Genomic DNA, 22,712 nt, shown 5'->3' with positions numbered 1-22,712 from the left:
GAAAACCCTTTCTCTACTAAAAATACAAAATAAGCTGGGCGTGGTGGTGCATGCCTGTAATCCCAGCTACTCGGGAGGCTGAGGCAGGAGAATTTCTTGAACCCTGGAGGCAGAGGTTGTAGTGAGCTGAGATCACGCCATTGCACTCCAGCCTGGGCAACAAGAGCAAAACTCCATCTCAAAAAAAAAAAGAAAAGAAAAAGAAGTAACTTTAGTGTTATGAGAACCTACTATGTGCCAGGCATTTTGCTCATTTCATCTTCTGGTAACACAGTGCATTAAGTCATTCCCATTTTGCACACAAGGCCACAGAGACTCAGAGGGCATATTGCTGCCCTGATTGCACAAAAATTATGAAAAAGGTTTAACATGTAACACAGTGTTTTATAGATGAGATTTAGAAATCTTTAGTGGAAGAACTCCTACTACATCATATTTACCTTTTTTTTTTTTTTTTTTTTTGGTAGAGACAGTTTTGCTATGTTGCCCAAGCTGGTCTTGAATTCCTGGCCTCAGGTGATCCTCCCAAAATGCTGGGATTAAGGATTAACACAACTGGCCTAATCTACGTATTCTTAAATATGCAAGCAAGAAGCCTATTAGAAATCATAGTTTGTCATTATACTGAATAGAATTCTAAAGCTTTATGTATAGCACAATATCAACATTTTTTTTTTTGTTTTTGCCAACATACCTAAGGGGTATAACACAGCACCTTGTCATCAGTAATAATGACTCTTAATACTGCAGTGATTCTCAACCAAAAAGCATGGCCTTATGGAGAGAGATTATCAAGGAGTGAAGGGATGTGTAGAAATTAGAAATTTCCAACCCACAGAATTTCAGGTAATTCATTCTTTGTTTTTTTTTTTTTGGGACAGAATCTTGTTCTGTTGCCCAGGCTGGAGTGCAGTGACATGCTATCTCGGCTCACTGCAACCTCCACCTCCCAGGTTGAAGCAGTTCCCATCCCTCAGCCTCATGAGTAGCTGGGATTACAGGCACATGCCACCATTTTTTGTATTTTGTATTTTAGTAGAGATGGGATTTCACCGTGTTGCCCAGGCTGGTTTTGAACTCCTGAGCTCAGGCAATTTGCCCGCCTCAGCCTCCCAGAGTGCTAGGATTACAGGCATGAGCCACCACGCCTGACCACCTCAGGTAATTCTGTGCCCTTAAGGGCTCCACTGGGAATCACTCATCCTTGGGTAGTATTAAAATTCATCTGTTCCACAGTGAGCAGGTCTATATAGACCTATCCCCAAAGTCTTAGGGAGCTGATGAGAGGCTGAAGAAAGGCTGACAAATCCAGTTGGTCAGAAAGAAACATTTAATAGGGATTGAGGAACAGAAGCCATTTATCGGGCAGCTGCAAGATGATGGATCCCTGCATTGTTACCCCCTAGACTCAGGGCTTATATAGCCTAGGAGGAATGGGTACACATGCTTCAGAAGATATGTGTAGGACAATTGAAGTCAGCCCTTCTGGAAAAGGCACGAATACTATTTGCCTAATAGCCTATAATTTGCTTAAAGGCAAGATTTATGCTAAGTATGTGTTGTTTAGGATAACATCAAGGTTATTTTTACCTAAAGGCAGAATTAAATAGAAATCTCAGAGGCATTCCTAGAACTGAGGTTAGTCAATGTGGCAGATTAGCATCCAAGATGGAGTTGCTTTAGCCTCCACACCATTGTTTTGGTCCAGTACATGCCATCTCCTCTTTAAAGTTTTTAATCAATCCCCCACTTGGAATTAAGTTCTTTTTGACAGGTCCAAAGCTTGTGTTTTGGCTTTATATTTATGTGGCTTTTTGTATCTGTTTTAGCTTTATGTTTACGTGGAAGCTCCCTAAGAGACCTGAAATCATATCCAAGTCTTTGTATTCCTCTGCAACAACTAGCTGTGTGCCTTACAAATGTCCTATACATGTTTTGTATTAAGTATTTGGGAATATTATTCCAAATTAAGGAATAATTCTGCCTAAAATATGAGTTGGTTGACAAAATTTTTTGGATTGGGTATTGTTGAAATTGGTTGTAAAATATTAATTTCTTGCAAATAAATACCAATTTTTACTCAACCGAAAAGATATCCTATGAAAGAATTCTTTTTCTATTGATTGTCTCAGATCAGAGCCAGAATCTAGATTTTTTTTTTTTTTTTTTTTTTTGAGACGTAGTTTCACTCTTGTTGCCCAGGTTGGAGTACAATGGCGTGATCTTGGCTCACTGCAGCCTCCACCTCCTGAGTTCAAATGATTCTCCTGCCTTAGCCTCCCCCGTAGCTGGAATTACAGGCACGCGCCACCATGCCCGGCTAATTTTCGTATTTTTAGTAGCAACAGGGGTTTCCCCATGTTGACCAGGCTGGTCTTGAAGTCTTGACCTCAGGTGATCCGCCCGCCTCAGCCTCCCAAAGTGCTGGGATTACAGGCGTGAACCACGATGCCTGGCCTAGATTTTTTTTTTTTTAAACCTTATTTTGTTCCATTATCATCTATATGCCTTAAAAAATTACATTAGTTGATACTTTGGTGGATTGACTGAGAAACATTTTTATTCATTTGTCCAGGGTGGGGTGATGAATTGGCCTTCAGATTAGAAACTTGAATTGGCATCTAATTGTAATAGGTGTGGCAAGGAGGAAAAAGCATTCTTAGGTTTATGTAACTTTTTCCTTCTCCAATGGAGTTAGTCTGTTATCTTAGTAATACATTAACTCATGGAAAGATAATAGTTGTTGTAACATTTTCCTGAGGTTTAAAATGACCTTTTATCTGAGTAAGACTAAAATAATTAGTTTCTAATATGGTGGATTTTGTTTTTTACTTTCCTTGGGGATTAATTTTAATAAAAATAAATGCTTTTATAATAACAGTTTGGTATAGCTTCACAGAATATATTTAAGTAAATAAGATGGTTTTGAAAAAAAGAAAAAGTCAATTACGTTAGTCTTATGGATAGAGAATACCAGTTAATTTTTTTTTTTTTTTTTTTGAGACAGAGTCTCGCTCTGTCACCAGGCTGGAGTGCAGTGGCATGATTTCGGCTCACTGCAATCTCCACCTCCCCGGTTCACGCCATTCTCCTGCCTCAGCCTCTCTAGTAGCTTGGACTATAGGCGCTCGCTACCAGGCCCAGCTAATTTTTTGCATTTTTAGTAGAGACGGGGTTTCACCGTGTTAGCCAGGATGGTCTCCATCTCCTGACCTCATGATCCACCTGCCTCGGCCTCCCAGAGTGCTGGGATTACAGGCATGAGCCACCGTGCCTGGTCCCAGTTAATTATTTATAGTCTTTTCTGCCCAGCTGAGACTCTGCTGTGGGTAGCCTCTTTGAGACAAGGAGAAGTGATCAATGCTTTAATTAATTTCCAAATATTTAATTTGCTTTTATGTTTTTAGGATACCAGGTTATGATTCAAACCTTGTTCTTTGGGGCTGTTAATAGATTTATTCTTACTGGCTTGTCATGCATCGTTACAGAGTATATCAGGTAAAGAAGTAATATTAAAATCAGGAAAATAGCAAAATCTAATCATTTTCTTAATTCTTAAATTGTCTTTGTTTTTTGGTTTTAGGTTATGGATGATGAATCAGATGAAAAAGAAGCAAACTCACCTTAAAATAATCTGGATTTTCTTTGGGCACAACAGTCAGACTTGTTGATAATATATATCAAGTTTTTATTATTAATATGCTGAGGAACTTGAAGAATAATAAAATATGCTCTTCAGAGAATGATATAGAAATATTACATGTTTGCTTTACCTCATATGAGTTATTTATAACCTCTTGAATCATCTTCTGTACATGTGGATTTTATCCAAGGATATTTTTATTTTTGTTCCTCATTTCCCATGGCTCCTTTGCATATGTGTGAAGGAGTTTAAAATACATTTCCCCCATCTAATTTATTTACTTTTTTCATACAGGAAGAAACAGAATGCTTTTTAGAATATTCTAAAATGGCTTTTTGCAAAATATCTAAAACTATTTTTACTGAAGTTTTTAGCTTAAGAAATAGCTAGGGCCGGGCACAGTGGCTCAAGCCTGTAATCCCAGCACTTTGGGAGGCTGAGACGGGCAGATCACGAGGTCAGGAGATTGAGACCATCCTGGCTAACACGGTGAAACCCCGTCTCTACTAAAAAATACAAAAAACTAGCCGGGTGAGGTGGTGGACGCCTGTAGTCCCAGCTACTCAGGAGGCTGAGGCAGGAGAATGGCGTAAACCCGGAAGGCGGAGCTTGCAGTGAGCTGAGATCCGGCCACTGCACTCCAGCCTGGGTGACAGAGGGAGAGTCCCTCTCAAAAAAAAAAAAACAAAAAAAAAAACCCCAGCTAAACAATTCTGTTTTAAAAATGGTATCTGGCTGCTAGCCCTCAATTAAGTAGCAAAGAACTTCTTAAGACCAAAAAATCCCAAAAATGGCCGGGTGTGGTGGCTAATGCCTGTAATCCCAGCACTTTGGGAGGCTGAGGTGGGCGGATCACAAGGTCAGGAGTTCGAGACCAGCCTGAACAACATGGTGAAGCCCTGTCTCTACTAAAAATACAAAAATTAGCCGGGCATGGTGGCACATGCCTGTAATCCCAGCTACTCAGGAGGCTGAGGCAGGAGAATTGCTTGAAACCAGGAGGCGGAGGTGGCAGTGAGCTGAGATCACGCCACTGCACTCCAGCTTGGGCAACAGAGCGAGACTGCATCTCAAAAACAAACAAATGCAAAAAATCAAAAACTAACTTCTAGAATCCGGACACAGTTTCTATTGGTTAAGATGGAGATGGCTGAATTAGAAAAACTGCCTCAGCATGCCCAGCCTTTACCTTATGAATCAGAATTGCTGAAGAGGAGAGAAGAAGCTGCTTTGGTCCTTCCACTGGCTTCTGACTCAGAGATCCATAATCTGTACTATGCCAGACTTTCTACTCTAGGAGTGCTGCTTTTTCAGGTAGCCAAAAGAGTGATTTAGCGTTCTCTCTCATTTTTCTATAGTAATTCAGAGACTGCAGTTAATAGAAAATACAGGGAAAGGAAAGATGGGAAATAGTAGTGATAAATTGCATCTCTGGAATTCTAGTCCCTTATATTAAGGAGATTAAGATAGTGATGGAAACAGGAAGAACTCTAGCAGTTGTGAGTGCTGGGAATTGAAGTTTTTACTTTTATCCTTTGGTTCACTGAACCAAATAGTAGGGTTGGAGAATTCATTCCTGGAGATATCATGTATGAATTTAATTTAGACACGGGGAATTGCTTCATAAGCAAGGCAACTTAACCTGCCCTTTAGTTGAAGCTATAGGAAATTGACATGGTGGATGAGATGCAAATAATGGCATATCTTGGATGTGACCATGAAATAAGAGGCTGAATTGGGTGGAGGGTTAGATTATTAGAAGAGAGGAAATTGGCCCAGCGCAGTGGCTCACGCCTATAATCCCAACACTTTGGGAGGCTGAGGCGGGCAGATCACTTGAGGTAAGGAATTCGAGACCAGCCTGGCCAATGGTGAAACCCCATCTCTACTAAAAATACAAAAATTAGCCAGGTGAGGTGGCATGTGCCTGTAATCCCGGCTACTCAGGAGGCTGAGGCACGAAAATCCCTTGAACCTGGGAGGTGGAGGTTGCAGTGAGCTGGGATTGTGCCACTGCACTCCATCCTGGGTGACAGAGTGAGATTCTGTCTCAACAAACAAACCAACAACAACAACAACAACAACAAAAAAAACCAGGAAATTCTTCAATTGAGAAGCCAAAGTATTGGAAAGATTTTCTACAAAATTAACAGCCATGAAGAACAAGGAGGAAAGGTGTGGGATTCTAGGCATAAAGAGTAGTGTAATCAGAATTGTAAGTGTGAAATGTATTTGGGAACCTCAAGAAGCTAAGTATGGCTTGAGTATAAAGTGAAAATGGTGCACAAGTAGGCAGTGGTAGTGTAGAGAATGCCACAGAAACTCTTGGTTGCCTACCCTCACATATACCCTCACTTCTTGTTAAGGAAGGCCCTCTCAGTAGGTCTCACCTCAGTCCCAGGGGATAAGTTATGATTAAACCAGTCACTTTAACTCCATTTTTCTTTTCCAAGTCATTAGTCTGTGGGTAGCCATATGACCTAGCTCTGGCCAGTAAACTGGAAGAGAAAGTCTGTTGGAGAATTCTGGAAAGATTGTCTTTCCTGGTTAAGACAGTGTGTATGTGAGTTAATCTCTGGAAAGAAGGCCCCCCTTTTTTTTTCCTCCATTCCTTTTCTTCCTGCTTGGTACACTGTAGAGTGTGATGTTCAAAGCAATGATAATCAACTTGTAATCATGACTAAAAGTTTGTTCACTGAGAATAACAAAGAGCAAAGAAAGGGTCTGGATCCTTGGCCTTGCACGGTGGCTCATACCTGTAATCCCAGCACTTTGGGAGGCCCCAGAGGGTAGATCACTTGAGGCCAAGAGTTTGAGACCAGTGTGGCCACCATGGTGAAACCCCATCTCTACTTAAAAACACAAAAATTAGCCTGGTGCAGTGGCATATGCCACCTAGTAGTCCCAGCTGCTAGGGAGTCTGAGGCTTGAGAATCACTTGAGCCTGGGAGGTAGAGGTTGCAGTGAGCTGAGATCATGTCACTGCACTCCACCCGGGGTGACAGCAAGACTGTGTCTCAGAAAAAAAAAAAAGGAAAAAAAAGGAGGGGCCTGGATCCTTGAGACATTGTTGGCCTTTTGGCCAGACTAAGAATTACACTCATTTTCAGAGTTTATATGACGTGAGATAAATGTTTTTCTTGTTTTAGCTACTGTTATCAGGTATTCTGTAACTTGAAGCTGATTGCATTCTGAGAGACTGGTAAATGATGGAGGACTTGGTAAATACTTTTACCAATTTTTCATTTGTGGTAAACTGCCAAACGTCAACCTTAAAATGAAAACATGCCGGCTGCAGTGGCTCACGCCTGTAATTCCAGCATTTTGAGAGACTGAGGCAGGTGGATCGCCTGAGGTCAGAAGTTCGAGACCAGTCTGGCAAACATGGTAAAACCCTGTCTCTACTAAAAAAATACAAAAATTAGCTGGGCATGGTGGTGGGCCCCTGTAATCCCAGCTGCTCGGGAGGCAGAGGCAGGAGAACCGCTGGAACCCGGGAGGCAGAGGTGGCAGTGAGCTGAGATCACGCAACTGCACTCCAGCCTCGATGACAGCAAGACTCCATGTCAAAACAAAAACAAATTAACTTGTATTTTTAAATTAATTGAACCACTATTCAAATACTAAGTTTAATCAGGTAATGGTTTTTATTTTGGAATATTTATACTGAATTTCTCTCTATATAATCCCAAAGAAAGACTAATAATCACTATTAGTTGTGTTTAGCCAAAACAAAAATTAAAAAAAAAACCCAAACATACAAGAGACCCCCAAAATGCATAAAATATTTTGTATTTATTTATTTTTTCTTTTTCTTTTTAAAATAGAGATGAGGTCTTACCCTGTTACCCAGGCTGGAGTTGCAGTGGTGCAATCATAGCTCAGTGCAGCCTCAAACTCCTGGGCTCAAGCCATCTTCCTGCCTCAGCCTCCCAAGTAGCTAGGACTACAGGCATGCTCAACCATGTCCAGCTTTTATAAAATATTTTACATGAAATATCCTGAAAACACTTTGTAAATACAGGATGCTTCAATAAGTATTTGAAACTAAGATTATTGGTCAAGAGTACACCAGGCATTTGAGGGGTTTTTCTTTTTTGTTGTTGTTGAGACAGGGTCTCACTCTATTGCCTTCAGGCTGGAGTGCAGTGGCGTGATTGTGGGTCACTGCAGCCTTGACTTCCCATGCTCAAGTGATTCTTCCACCTCCGCCTCCCAAGTAGTTGGGACTATAGGTGCACACTACCACACCCAGCTAATTTTTTTTTTTTTTTTTTGTAGAGACAGGATTTCACCATGTTGCTCAGGTGGCTCTGCAACTCATGGGCTCAAGTGATCCACCTGCCTCAGCATCCCAAAGTGCTGAGATTACAGGTGCGAGCCACCACGCCTGGCCTGAGGATTTTTCACTAACCAAAATTAAGATGAAGCCCTATACAGGATGACATACAGTCATATGAGAGCAACATATATAAAAATAGCAAACGTTCATTGAACATCCTTTGTTCTCAAGCCTGAAGTTTTCACAAACACTGTTCTAAGCACCTTACATTTATGAAGTCATTTAATCGTATGCGATTGTTAACTATTGTCCCTCCTCCACCTCCCCCCTTTTATTTTTGAGATGAAGTCTTGCTTTGTCATCCAGGCTGGAGTGCAGTGGCACCATCTCAGCTCACTGAAACCTCCTCCTCCCAAGTTCAAGCGATTCTTCTGGAATTACAGGCATGCGCCACCATGCCCGACTATTTTTGTATTTTTGGTAGAGACAAGGTTTCACCATATTGGCCAGGATGGTCCCTGACCTCAAGTGATCCACCCGCCTTGGACTCCCAAAGCTCTGTGATTACAGGCATGAGCCACTGTGCCTGGCCTATTGTCTCCATTTTTATGAACTGGAAGATGGAGGTACAAGGAAAAGTACATTGTCCATTGCCATGCAACTTGAGTGGAAAAGCCAGGAACATGAATTCTGGCATTCTGGCTGCAAGGCCTATGCACATTATAGCTATTCTATTCTGTCTTAAGGAAGTTGGGCCCATACCCCTCTTGAGTATTCCTACTTGAGGGAGGGGAGAAGCTTTCCTTGCTTTCATAGGTGCTTACTAATGGGCAAGAGTCTAGAACCACAGTAGACAAAGGCAGTGGTATGAACATGTGTGTCCATTTTTTTGTGCAGGAATATGAAGCTGGTTGCTTTCCAGTCCAGAGGGAATCTGCACCCCTCTTGGGAAATCCTAGCCATATACTCCATTTTGCCATATCAGTGTTATCTGTGATTATTCCCTAGGGGCTTATAGGATATAGAGAAGCAACTTTTGTATCCCTTGAAAGAAACCCTAGAAAATAGTACTTTTTCGGTGTCCTTACGTTTCAAGTGATCTTTCAGTTCTAGGCAGCTCCCTGAATGGTTCACCCTTATTGTGGGTCTGTTCACATCCTACAGGACAGAAATAGTAGGTTAAAGATAGGACCAGTTAATCTCATGGTTTTCAATTTGTTGACTTTCTTGGCAGTAGAATGAATGAATTTCTCACAGAGCTAGAAAACTCTGCCCCAGCTTCTGCCTACTGGAAAAATTTGGGGCTATCGTGGAGAGGAGTATTGGGGAGGGCACAAGTTCTAGTTGGAGTCAGCATCCTTTGTCCTCAAGCCTGAAGTTTTCTGGGCGGCAATCAGGTCATATTTGCTTGATGTGGTGGACGTATTTTTTTTGTGTGCCTTCTTGGTGTTCTTCTTTTAGCAACACCTTCCCGTTTCCTTTGAATAACTGCTCCCTCTTGCCATATGTGGCTGAATGACTCTATAGGGCTCTGGTGGAGCTGTCCTATCACAATGTCTTGCCTTCTTTGCCACAGGAGTGGGGCATGTGACTCACACTGGACTGGCCAGAATCCTTGTCTAGAATATAAAAAGTAAGGATGGAGGAATAGCCTCTCTCTCCTTTTGGGCTGCAAACTATAAAGATGTGATTGCAGAGCTATTTAAGGGTTATTTCCCTGTCCATGAGGTCAGAGAGGTAGTTCAAGAGTTCTGACAACATTCTGTCCCTGGGTATAGATGTGCTGAAGGCTGTTTGTATTTCTGTCCATTCCAATTACGTGAGCCAGTAAATCCCCTTCTTCATCTAGTTTGAGTGGGCTTCTATTTATTATTTGTCAGTGAAAGCTCTGCCCTCTAGGCACATCTTTCGCCATGACTGTGAGAAATAAATTTGTGAGAGCTGCATCCTTGAAGAGCTCTGTGAGAGCTCTTCTCTGTAGGAGTGCTGCCACTGAATTGGGAAACCCAGTACTCATCCTGTGGGTGAAGAGTACCCACGAAATTGGAAGCAAGGAAAAACTGGATCACATTTGTATTTTTGACAGGTCCCTCTGGAGCCAGAGTGTGTGGGATGAATTGTGGGAGGTTAATGGGGTTCACTCACAGGGTCTTTCTGAGACCTTGATTGGTGCCTTTTGTTCTTGTCCTCATTTCTTTTCATAGGCCGCAGGGGCTCAACCTATTTCTTTTTCCTTTGATACTTGCTACCATCTTCTCTGTCCACTGGGGTACATTTCTCCGCAAAGCTCCCTAAAAAGTAGGACATATGTGCCCTAGCTCCCCATTTGGTAGCTCCAAAAATTCTTATGCAAAGGAATTTTTATTTTCATAATTTTATTGCTATTTATTACTGGAATTCACATAAAGGTTAACAAAAATGACTATAGCTCTTTCAATCAAGGTTCTTCATTGCGTTAGTAATGGCAACTGGAAGCTCTGATGGCCTTCAGCCATCAGATCCAATGGGACTGAATCTATGAACAGGGAAATGTACTTACATAAAGAGATGGTGAATGACACCCCCTTGCCATCATTACTTTTTTTGTTGTCGTTCAGAATGTTTTGATTGTCGTTCAGAATGTTTTGATCCAGTCCCTCAGATGTTTGAATTAGACCCAGATGTCTCCTTTCCTTCATAGATCATTTATTTTCCTCTCCTCCAGGCCTTATTCCCAAAGGCCCAACTAAGGCGGAGCTCTGTATAAAGGGAGGTCAGGCACCCAAAGTGTTTATCTTAACTGGCACATGGTTACAAGGGGTTCTTTGTTGTGTTGGGTTAGTGAGGTTCTTCAAGGCTGAGTTGGGAAAATACTGTCCTTCAAAGTTTCTTCTCTTTTTTGTCAAATTGTTTTTTTATTTACTTTTTTTTTAACTTTTTTTTTAGAGTTGGGGACTTTCCGGTCTTTACTGAAAACTTCTAAAAATTTGTATTTAGACGAATTTTAAAAGACCTGTAACACTAGTTTCTTCTTCTCAACACTAGTTTCTTCTTCTCAACTTATTCATAAATATCTTCCAAAATAGCTTGTTGAGTGGAGATGGATAAGACAAATTGACAGTCATTGTGACGGAGTAGCAGGCAGAAAAGGAAAGCGAAGGGTTAAATAGATTATTATAGTTGGAGCGTGAGAACTCTGGTGGTACTACTGACATTTTCTTTGTGGCATTGACAGGTTTGCTGCCAGTGCACAAAGATGTTGCTTAAGCATTGGAACCATACCTTGGCTTCTAGGTAATACAACGGAGTTCTCACCAGAGCCTTAGATGAGGGTTCTTAGGCTAGATGTATATCCACAGTCTTTTGTTTCTTGAATTAAGAAATGTATTACCAAAAAGCGCACTGGTTTTGTTTGTTTGTTTGTTTCTTTTTTTTTTAACTTTGCTCTGGGTGATCTAGGGACTTAAGGGATTGAAATATTAAAAGGGCTTTTAGGTGAGAAATCCTCTGCTTAGTTATATTTTTAGTTAAATGCTTAGTGACATTTTTCAGCCTCTCTGAGGCAAGTGAAAAAAGGCATTTTTCCCCTTAAGAAAAACTGAAAGCCTTATGATCACTTAATCATATAACCAGCCATAGAAGGTTAATTCTGCTAAGAAAATAGGACTTTTTTCACTCATTCCAAAATAAATTTGATCTTTTATTTTGTGCTGTGGTCTAAAAGTGTTGGGTATGTAAAATCTAGTTCTAGCTTCAAGAAACTTATAGCCCAGTGGGAAAATACAGAAAATCATAAGATATCAAAGCGTATTTCTTTACAGTGAGTGGCTCAAAGAGTGAGAGGTTAATGCATGTCTCTAAATCTGTCTGGGGGAGATAAAAAAGGCTTTCCTGAAGAAGTAGCATCTAAACAGAGATGGGGTGGAGATTCCATGCAGAGTAACCAAAGTGTGCAAAAGATTTGACCATCCTGGCCCAGTTCAGGAACTACCTGTTGAGCCTGTTGGGAGTGTATCAGGCTGGAAGGACGGATAAGACCAGACACGAGAACAGCAGTCAGCACTCCAGGAATTCTGTGTGCCATGAACGTTTTTAATACTACTCTAGAGCCATTATAGAGTTCTGATAACTCTACATTTCACTGAAAACACCATTTAAGGCTGTTTAAAGCAAATGCCCAGGTAGTAAGTTCTGAGAAACATCATCCCTCTCTAATCAAGTCTCTCTTGTCAGACATGGAGCATTAATTCATAGAATGAATCGTTCATAATTCAAACGCGCGGCTGTTAAAGCTAGGGAATTCCTAGCCCTCTCAGGTAGGCCATGGGAGGAGGTGGGCCAGCAGTTTCTTACTTCCAGGCTCATAGTCGGATAGTTGAGCCTTGCATTCCTCCTCTACCCTTCCACAATAAACTGAGGGTTATGGAGGCAATGGATGCGGAGGGCTTTTAGGGGCCAAGTATATTACACAGGGAATTGAATTGCTTATCACCAGAGAGGCTGACCCTTCGGGGCTTTGCAGTCAAGAATTTTGTTATCTCTCTCCTCCCACCTCACCTAATTCTTTGCAGTTTTTTTTCAGCCTATGTACCCCAGGATTCCCTGTTTAGACTTCCTGCTTTCTTCCTCCTCTTTCTCCGCTTCGTGCAGTGCTGGAGCTTGGGGCCTGGGGCTGCACTGCACGCGCACCCGGAGCTATTGCTTTGCTAACAATTCCATCCTTCTCTTTCCGTCATTCCCTGCTAGGTGCTGAGTTTCTCCCTCCTTCTCGGCTCAGTGCCTCCCGCGGCTCGCCCCAGGGAGGGCGTTTCCAGGAACTCCAGGCGGACACTGCCACGAGCTACTGCCACGTCTCCGCCGCCAGCAGTCCAGCGCCTGCGTGGGCTCGGGGGGCGGGGCAGCGCTGGGAGGCGGGACCTGCGTGTGAGCGGCGCGTGAGCGGTTCAATGGGGCCTACCGGCGGCGGCGCGCTGCGCGCCGAGGGGCGGGGCCTGGCGGCGGTTGCTGGCGGAGCCTGGGAGGTGGAGAAGGCTGTCGTTGCCTTGGCCATCGCATCCCCGAGGGAGTCGTGTCGACGCCACCCCGGCCCCCGAGCCCGCAGATTGCCCACCGAAGCTCGTGTGTGCACCCCCGATTCCGCCAGCCACTCGCCCCTGGCCTCGCGGGCCGTGTCTCCGGCATCATGTGTGGTAAGGGGGCCGGGGGCGGGGGGCGTGTTGCCGGGCGGCGCTGGGGTGCGGTGCGGGCGCCGCTAAGGCCCAAGGCGACGGGCGGAAGCGGGAGTGTGGAGGGTGCGAAGTCTGGCTGATGGGCAAGGGGCGTCCAGTGGTGGCTGCGGAGGGCGGGGGTCGGCATCCGCGTGCGGGAGAGGGGGTGGCGGCCGGGAGAAAGGCACCTGAGAGGAAGGCGGGCCCCCTCCGCTGGGGGCTAGCGGGCGCCTTTGCGCGGAGAAGGAACGGAGAGGGGAGAGAAACGCCTTTATTGAAAAAGGAGGAAAGGGCTGAGGGAATTGAGGTGTGGAGGGGGGTACCTTCAAAAGGGCCCACCAGGTGAGTGAGGCAACCTGTGGAACATTGAACTTATCTTGCATTTTTCTAAAAACCTTTCAAAACATATTTTACTTGTTTTCAGGCAGGCCCAATAGAAGACAGACCGTAGCTAGAGCCACAATAGTGGCATTAAACGTGATACTTCCTGCCATCCCTTGTCTCAACAGAAATAATTGCTAATCAATAATTTGGTTAATGGGCTTAGACCTGATCCTCTAGTGCAAGAGTCCTTCAAATGTCTGTGGCAATAGATTATACTTAATTTATCATTTGCATGTGCACCCATTAATGCCAGCTCTGAAAAATATCAGTTATGTATACCCCTTTAGAATGCCAACTATGAAAAACATCATTTATCCCTTGCATGTGCACCCGTTAAAAATACTAGCTATGGAAAGTTTAACAAATACCTTTGCTAGAGCAGTTAAAAAATTAAGGTTAGGCTCTTTTATTTCATGTTTTGAGAGTCGTTTATTATTACCTAAGTGTTAGTGAAAGAGATTTTGAGAATCGTGTCTGACATGACTGATGTCCTCTAAAATTGGTGTTAACTTGGCTATTGCCAGTAAAAATAATTGTATTCTTACCTTTCTTACTGAAATTTACAACTGACTTTATCCCTGGAAGAAAGAACAGTTTTTTTTTTTTTTTTTTTTTTTTTTTTTAAGGGAAGTACCATTATAAGAGAATTGAAAACTCTCTGGGAGACTTCTTATTTGCAGCCTTTTGCACGAAGGAGCTGAACAGGAGGTGGATTGTACTCGTTAGTGTGTATATTTCCTGCATTTATGCTCATTTCAGCTTCTGGAAATGAGGACCAGGTTTAAATTTAGAGTACATTAAAAAAAACCCGCATAAAAACAAACACCTATAAATAGCTTGCTGAAATTATTAGAGTAGAGCTGACTTCAGAATCAGACTTTTGCAGTGTCTACTTAGAATGGCTTTGCATTTAGTTTGGAGCTGCGAAGTAGTGAATTTGCAAACTGGTCAATCTCCAGTGTGCTTCATTTGCTAGTTAACTGTTCCGGAATGACGGGTTGTGTCCTCATCAAGTACTCATTGCAGGTCATTTCATCATGGTCCAGGAAAAAAAACGTAAAGTACTTACTGAAAAAAAAAAAAAAAAAAAAAAATCAGCGCCAGGCGTGGTGGCTCCCGCCTATAATCCCAGCACTTTGGTAGGCCGAGGCAGGCGGATCACCTGAGGTCAGGAGTTCAAGACTAGCCTGGCCAACATGGTGAAACTCCGTCTCTATTAAAAATACAAAATTAGCTGGGCGTGGTGGTGCGCGCCTGTAATCCCAGCTCCTCAGGAAGTTGAGGCAGGAGAGTTGCTTGAACCCAGGAGGTGGAGGTTGCAGTGAGCTGAGATCGAGATCGCACCATTGCACTCCAACCTGGACAAAAAAGAGCGAAACTTCGTCTCAAAAATAATAAATAAAAATCAAAAAATAAATAAATCAGATATGGAAATCAGGTTCAGATAAGGGAGATACCTTTAGGGTGAAGACTAAATGTTGGGAGTTTTCACATAGTCTGTGTCTTCATTCCACAGAATTTTACTGCTGAGGAAACAGGTATTGAAGAAATAAAAAGTGAGTATTTGAGGCATTTCTGAGGTCCTGCTTTTAAGTCATACCACAGTTTTGCATGATTCTAGGGATAGGGTTCAGAATTTATTTTCTCTCTAATGTTAATTCTGAAAGATAAGAAGATGAGTGTCATTATTTTCCTCCCACATCTTAATCATTGAACTAAAATTCCTGAGCAGAGAAATGGAGTGAAAATTAGAATAGATGGGAAAATCTGGAAGCTTACCTTCTGATTACTTGCTGTCTAGTTAAGTTTTTCTTTTTTTTTTCTTTCTTTCTTTCTTTTTTTTTTTTTGAGACGGGTCTCACTCTGTTGCCCAGGCTGGAGTGGCTTACTGCAGCCTCCGTCTCCCGGGTTCAGCCTCCCGATGTAGCTGGGATTACAGGGGTGTACCACCATACCTGGCTAATTTTTGCGTTTTTGGTAGAGGTGGGGTTTCACCATGTTGACCAGGCTGGTCTCCTGACCTCAGGTAATCCACCTGCCTTGGCCTCCCAAAGTGCTGGGATTACAGGAGTGAGCCACCTTACCCGGCCCTAGTTAAATTTTCCTAAAAGATTATTTTATTTCAACGTTGTACAATGTTGAAGCAGAAGAATGACAATTGAAGATTCTGATATGCTTTTTTCAATCAGATACACTGATGAAACTGATATAATAATGTTTACCAGCTTGTTTTGGGTTGTTAATAAGTGTTAGGAAAAAAGATCCTATGGTCTGGTAAATTTAGGAAGCAACATATTAAATCGCGTGGTAATGTTTTGTTTTGTTTTTTGATTGGAGGAGTTCTTAGAATCTTTAATGTATTAATAATAAGCATTGAGAATCTCCCAGAGAAGAATAGTGTCTATTTTCCAAATTTATTTTATCTTCCTTTTTCTCATTAGTTTGGAGTATACTTTGTCCTTTTTATTTGTATTATTTTTGGTTTTGCTGAATGTCAAGTCACTTAAGCTATCCCTAGCTTTTAACAGATTCTGCTATTGTTTTTATAAATGTGGGGTTATACCCATCTGATCCGATGGTGTATATAAAATGGAATTTTTGGGCTCGGCGCGGTGGCTCATGCCTGCAATCCCAGCACTTTGGGAGGCTGAGGCGGGTGGATCACTTGAGGTCAGAAGTTTGAGACCAGCTTGACCAAGATGGTGAAACCCATCTCTACTAAAAATATTAAAAAATTAGCTGAGCGTGGTGGTGCACGCCTGTAATCCTAGTTACTCCGGAGGCTGAGGCAGGAGAATCGCTTGAACCCAGGAGGCGGAGGTTGCAGTGAGCTGAGATCTTGCCATTCTACTCCAGCCTGGGTGACAAGAGTGAGAGTCTGTCTCAAAAATAAATAAACAAATAAATAAATAAATAAGGCCGGGCGCGGTGGCTCAAGCCTGTAATCCCAGCACTTTGGGAGGCCGAGACGGGCGGATCACAAGGTCAGGAGATCGAGACCATCCTGGCTAACACGGTGAAACCCCGTCTCTACTAAAAAATACAAAAACCTAGCCGGGCAAGGTGGCGGGCGTCTGTAGTCCCAGCTACTCCGGAGGCTGAGGCAGGAGAATGGCGTGAACCCGGGAGGCGGAGCTTGCAGTGAGCTGAGATGCGGCCACTGCACTCCAGTCTGGGCGACAAAGCGAGACTCTGTCTCAACAAAACAAAACAAAAAAATAAATAAAATGGAATGTTTGCAAATGAGATCCTTTTTAAAAGCAGTAAAGGAACTTGCAATTTTAAAGTATCCTAAAATGAATTTTTCTTTTTTCTTTTCTTTTTTTTTTTTTTTTGAGACGGAGTATCGGCTCTGTAGCCCAGGCTGGAGTGCAGTGGCCGGATCTCAGCTCACTGCAAGCTCCGCCTTCCGGGTTCACGCCATTCTCCTACTTCAGCCTCCTGAGTAGCTGGGACTACAGGCGCCAACCACTGCGCCCAGCTAATTTTTTGTATTTTTAGTGGAGACAGGGTTTCACTGTGGCCTCGATCTCCTGACCTTGTGATCCGCCTGCCTCGGCCTCCCAAAGTGCTGGGATTACAGGCTTAAGCCACCGCGCCCAGCCCCAAAACGCATTTTTCAAAAGGTTTTTGTAATTATACTGTCTAATGATTTTGGGGATAATTGAGGGATGCTGAGATTGGCTGCTAGGATTGGTCATAAAACCAGTACTATTAACATATCCTTATATACCATACTGGATGTGAAGTTGTGAGAGAAAATAATTGCTTAATAAGCATTTCTGCCGGGCGCGGTGGCTCACGCCTGTAATCCCAGCACTTTGGGAGGCCGAGGCGGGCGGATCACGAGGTCAGGAGATCGAGACCATCCTGGCTAACACAGTGAAACCCCGTCTCTACTAAAAATACAAAAAAAAATTAGCCGGGCGTAGTGGCGGGCGCCTATAGTCCCAGCTACTCGGGAGGCTGAGGCAGGAGAATGGTGTGAACCCGGGAGGCGGAGCTTGCAGTGAGCCGAGATCGCGCCACCTCACTCCAGCCTGGGCGGCAGAGCGAGACTCCGTTTCAAAAAAAAAAAAAAAAGCATTTCTTCAATTGTCCCCTGGAAATAGAGATTAATAGTTTCTGGTAATGAGCAGTAGAAGGCGGGAAAGGGTTTTGTAACACAAGTTTGGGAAATTCTGCTCTTGGAGATTCACAATTAACGAGATTAAAGGTTCTAGAAAGTTCTAAATATATACCTAACTTTATTTAACCAGGTAATTCTTAAACCTTTAATTATGAAACCTTCTTTACTTCATTCCTTTTTAGCATCCGGTGAAATAGTGTTCTGTTTCTGTGGTTTGGGAATTTTTTGACTGTATATTTCAGGTGCCTAGAAAGTGTTAGAAGATACTTGCAGATATTTGAAATGATGGTTTTATTTTTGGCACTCTGCCCTTTACAGAGATGACTAAAATAAGAGAGTTGCCTTCAAGGAATTGCTGCCTGATCAGAGGAAAGAATGCACATGCAACAGCTTCAAGTGAAAATACACAGTCCTTGTTCATTGCCATGTCGTAGACCACAAGTAGAATGAGTAGAAATTTAGAGACTAGAGAGCTCTGGGCTTTGGGTATCTGCATTAGGTGAGGAATGTTCTGGGTGTTGGGGCAGGACTTTTACTTTGAGGAATAGTGCCAGCTTATAGAGAATTAGTATACTGTGAGAGGTAATCATTGATGGCATGTGTTACCTGTCAGTGAATGGAGGCGGAAATAGTTTGAGAACTCCTACCAGAGGGATTGAAGGAGGAAATAGAAGTGCCAGGAAAACAGACCAAAGAACAGTGGTTAAAGGCAAAAGAGTTCCAAAGTAGTATATTGCCTTGGACAGAGTCTGTAAAAGTAGAAAAACGTCATTCATATGTAATACTGCAGAGAAGTTAATTGGATATGGTTATGAAGAAATTATTAGATGAATTGCATATGTCAAGGCAGAAGGGTCTCAGTTTGTGTTCAGGAGGAGGGCTGCAAGTAATACGAAAAAGAAGAGGATTTTGGGATTGAAGTCCTCTGGGAGTGTTGAGAAGTTGAATTCTAGAGCTGTGGTTCCGGACCTACAAGCCCTGAAGTTGTTAAAGGGTGTTCATTGCTTATTAATATGCTTATAACTTTGTTTGTAAGTTGAATAAAAATTGTTCTAGATCATTGAATAATAAACATTTAACCCATTGTTGTGAAGGAGCCTCGGAATATTTTGATGTTAAGAAAAGAGTTCTGTATTTACAAAGTTGTAGAAACACTCATCAAGAGTTATGAGTAAGGGCCGGAGCAGGGGTCACAACTGTAATACCAGCACTTTGGGAGGCTGAAGTGGGCAAATCACTTGAGGTCAGGAGTTTGAGACCAGCCTGGCCAACATAGTGAAATCACATCTCTACTAAAAATATAAAAATAGCCAAGTGTCATGGTATGCACTTGTAATCCCAGCTACTTGGGAGGCTGAGAGAGGAGAATTGCTTGAACCTGGGAGGTGGAGGTTGCAGTGAGCTGAGATCATGCCACTGTACCCCAGCCTGGGTGACAGAGTGAGACTATGTCTCAATTATTAAAAAAAAAAAAAAAAAAAAAAGAGTTATAAGTAGCCAGTGCTTTGGCTCACACCTGTAATCCCAGCCACTCAGGAAGCTGAGGCAGGAGGATTACTTGAGGCTAGGAGTTCAAGATCAGCCTGGGCAACATAGCGAGATTCTCATCTCTATGAAAAAAAATAAAAATAAAAAAAAATAAATTAGCCAGGTGTGGTGGTGCATACCTGTAGTCCAGTCTACTTAGAAGCCTGAAGTGGGAGAATTGAGCCCAGAAGTTTGAGGCTGCAGTGAGCTATGATTGTGCTGCTGCACTCCAGCCTGGGTACTGGGTGACAGAGCAGGGCTGTTTTTTTTTTTTTTTAAGTTACAAGTAGGGGAGAGGCTAGCTCCAGAGAGTAGCATGTGTAATATATCTCTCTTGAGGTTACAAGGAAGGATGAGAAGTATTTAATATATGTGTTGTTAAACTGTTGAAAAGAAGATGGGTGAGGGGCGGTGACTCTCCCTTGTAAACTCACCACTTTGGGAGGCTGAGGTGCAAGGATCACTTGAGGCTTGGAGTTTGATACCAGCCTGGACAGCATAGTGAGACTTTGTCTCTATATTTTAAAAACAAAAACAGAAAATGAAGACTTTAATACTGGCTGGGCACAGTGGCTCACGCCTGTAATCCCAGCACTTTGGAAGGCCGAGGTGAGCAGATCACCTGAGGTAAGGAGTTCGAGACCAGCCTGGCCAACATGGTGAAACCTGGTCTCTGCTAAAAATACAAAAATTAGCCAGGCATGGTAATGCACGCTTGTAATCCCAGCTGCCGTTCGAGAGGCTGAGGTGGGAGAATCGCTTGAACTCGGGAAGTGGAGGTTGCAGTGGGCTCAGATAGCGCCACTGCACTCCAGCCTGGGTGACAGAACGAGACTCTGTCTCAAAAAAAAAAAAAAAAAATTAATTCTATAAAGTAAGAATCTACCAAAAATGAAAAAGAAGCTGGGAGGAGAAAATGAGGATTTGAGAGTAGTATGTAGCTTAGACTCTAAAATAATATCTAGGAGAAGTTTGAAAGTTAAGCAAGTGATGAGTTAATAGGATTGGTCAGCAGTTCGGAGGGCCCATCCGAAAGTGGACTGAAATGGATAGATGAGTTCTGCGTGGCTGTTATAGTTCAATGTAGAGATGCTTAGAGACTAGGAGTCAGAGCACAGTGGACCCAGAGGATTTGACTTGGCAGAATGATGAAAAATTGTCATTTGATGTGAATGGTCAGAGAGAATAGAGAGAGATGGAATATTTGAAGATTGTGAGCAGGAAGTGCATGCTTTTTTTCCTCAAGAAAGATGATGACATAGGTAGACTGTGAGGGAGTGTATAATTAGAGATGTCAGGACTTAAACTAGTGATTTGAGCTCCAGAATGTTAAATGTGCAAGAGACGTGTCATGGAGCCCCTTCTAGTGGCAATAGTTACAATAAAGTAGGGGAGACATGAACCGATTAAAAAAACACACAAATAATTGAAAGTCTCAATTGTTTCACTTCATATGTTATTTTTGTATGTGTGATTTATTTTATTTGACTTTTAAATTTTTTATTTTTTTGAGACAGGGTCTCACTGTGTTGCCCAGCCTGGAGTGCAGTGGTGCGATCTCAGCCCACTGCACCCTCTGCCCTACCTTCCGGGCTCAAGTGATTCTCCTGCCTCTGCCTCCTGAGTAGCTGGGACAGGCACGCGTCACCCATGCCTGGCTAATTTTTGTATTTTTACAATAGAGACAGGGTTTCACCATGTTGGCCTGGCTGATCTCGATCTCCTGACCTCAAGTCATCCAACTACCTTGGCCTCCCAAAGCGCTGGGATTGTAGGCATGAGCCACTGCGCTCAGTCTTTATGTATGCTTTTAGGATTGGAGAAAATGTATCTTGCCTGGGTGCAGTGGCTCATGCCGGTAATCCCAGCACTTTGGGAGGCCGAAACGAGGATCGCTTGAGTCCAGGAATTTGAGACCAGCCTGGGCAATATGGTGACACCTCATCTCTACAAGAAATAAAAAAATAGCCGGGCGTGGTGGCTCACGCCTGTAATCTCAGCTACTCCAGAGGCTGAGACAGGAGAATTGCTTGAACCTGGGAGACAGAGGTTGCAGTGAGCTGAGATCACATCACTGTACCCCAGCCTGGGCGACAAGAGCAAAACTCCATCTCAAAAATTGGAAAAATAAATAAATAAACACATAAATAACAGGCACACTGTGGTCCCAGCTTCTTGGGAGGCTGAGATGAGAGGATCACTTGAGTCCAGGAGGTGGTAGTTTTAATGAGCTGGAATTGTGCCACTATACTCCAGGCTGGGTGACAGAGCAGAGCCCCTGGTGAAAAGAAAAAAAATGTATCTCAGATAATACTTAATTTTAAAGAAATCTTAAATGTAGAATGTGATTCTGTAATTATAATATTGACTAGTTCACTGCAACCTTGAATCCCTGGGATCAAGTGATTCTCCCACCTCAGCCTTCCAAGTAGCTGGGACTACAGGCATGCACCACCATGCCTAATTTTTTATTTTTTGTAGAGACAGGGTCTCCCTGTATTGCCCAGGCTGATCTCAAACTCCTGCCCTCAAGCGATCCTCCCGCCTTGGCCTCTGAAAGTGCTGGGATTACAGGTGTCTGCTACTGTACCCAGCCTGTAGAAAAATTTATAGCTGAAGGACTGGAACTGTGTGTATGGAATTAACAGTAGCTATCTCCGAGAAAGGGGATGGAACCTGTGTGGAGACAGAAAGGAGAGATTTTTACAATTAATTCTGTAGCATCTGTATAGTTTTAATCTTTATTTATTATTTCAAATTTCGATAGAGACTGGGTCTTGCTATGTTGCCCTGGCTGGTTTCGAACTCCTGAGCTCAAGTAATCCTCCTGCCTCTCTTCCCAAAGTGTTGGGATTACAGGCGTGAGCCACCGCTCCTGGCCTAGTTTGAATCTTTAATGATGATGATGAATTAATTTGTGACTAGCATTATAAGAACAATAAAACAAATTTAGAATTTAAGTGACATTATAGGTGAATTTAGGATTCAGAAGTTTTAAGTTTAGAGAATGAATTTGAACGCTTATCACTGATAAGTTACCATGTTTAGGGTCCCAAAATATTGAAGCTGTCAAATGATAAAATATATAAAAATAAAATTTCCTATTCATAAGGACATAAATGCAACCAGGCATAGGAATTTCAATAATTTGACTAGTCAGTTGTGTTTAGTTTTCTTTTCAATAAGGTTTAACAGTCTTTATTTGCAGCTACATTGCTTTCAACCAGGTGTGTCTAGTCTGTGATCCGGATTGCTTCTGAAATTTTGTTAGCAAGGTACTCATAAATGCTTTTTTGTCATTGAATTTAAGTTGCCATTTTCTGAGAATGATGTCTGTAGGTTCAAGCATCTCCTTCAGTTAGGGAGTTATTTTATTCCAAGTATATTCCATTAGTAAGAAAGCTTACACTAGTGAAGTACATGCTGATTTGGGGGTGCTTATGCAGCTCCTATGCTGTATATATCTATGCTTACACAGCTACTGTGTGTGCTCTTAGAGCAATTACCGAAGAGTGGTGGAAAGTTGATTTTAGGCTTTTGCCATTACCTTACTTAAGAACT

General features: G+C 42.6%; 2 protein-coding genes across 11 annotated transcripts in view; both read left to right on the top strand.

The window, feature by feature from the left end:
* The window catches only part of NFU1 (NFU1 iron-sulfur cluster scaffold), a 42,376-nt gene extending 38,617 nt beyond the window's left edge, over positions 1 to 3,759 (top strand). For 3 of the 8 annotated variants that reach the window (XM_003908764.3, XM_031655245.1, XM_003908763.3), the window contains one exon: positions 3,584 to 3,759. In XM_003908764.3, coding sequence (XP_003908813.1) covers positions 3,584 to 3,628 — 45 coding nt within the window. In that variant the 3' untranslated portion in view covers positions 3,629 to 3,759. Of the gene's footprint in view, positions 1 to 3,407; positions 3,499 to 3,583 lie in introns of all 8 variants that reach the window. The other 5 variants (XM_031655246.1, XM_003908761.4, XM_009184355.2 and 2 more) reach the window with 3 other exon arrangements.
* Positions 3,760 to 12,903: 9,144 nt separating this feature from the next.
* GFPT1 (glutamine--fructose-6-phosphate transaminase 1) overlaps positions 12,904 to 22,712 on the top strand; it is a 64,371-nt gene continuing 54,562 nt past the window's right edge. Inside the window, exons 1-2 of one of the 3 annotated variants that reach the window (XM_009184354.3) lie at positions 12,906 to 13,093; positions 15,012 to 15,051. Coding sequence is in view for 2 of the 3 variants with exons in the window: in XM_009184353.2 (XP_009182617.1) it covers positions 13,087 to 13,093 (7 nt within the window). In the remaining variant the exon portion in view is untranslated. Of the gene's footprint in view, positions 13,094 to 15,011; positions 15,052 to 22,712 lie in introns of all 3 variants that reach the window. The other 2 variants (XM_009184353.2, XM_003908759.4) reach the window with 2 other exon arrangements.

The sequence above is a fragment of the Papio anubis genome, chromosome 14 (genome assembly GCF_008728515.1).
Source record: "Papio anubis isolate 15944 chromosome 14, Panubis1.0, whole genome shotgun sequence".
Classification (NCBI taxonomy): Eukaryota; Metazoa; Chordata; class Mammalia; order Primates; family Cercopithecidae; genus Papio; species Papio anubis.
This window is presented reverse-complemented; position numbering and strand designations above follow the sequence as displayed.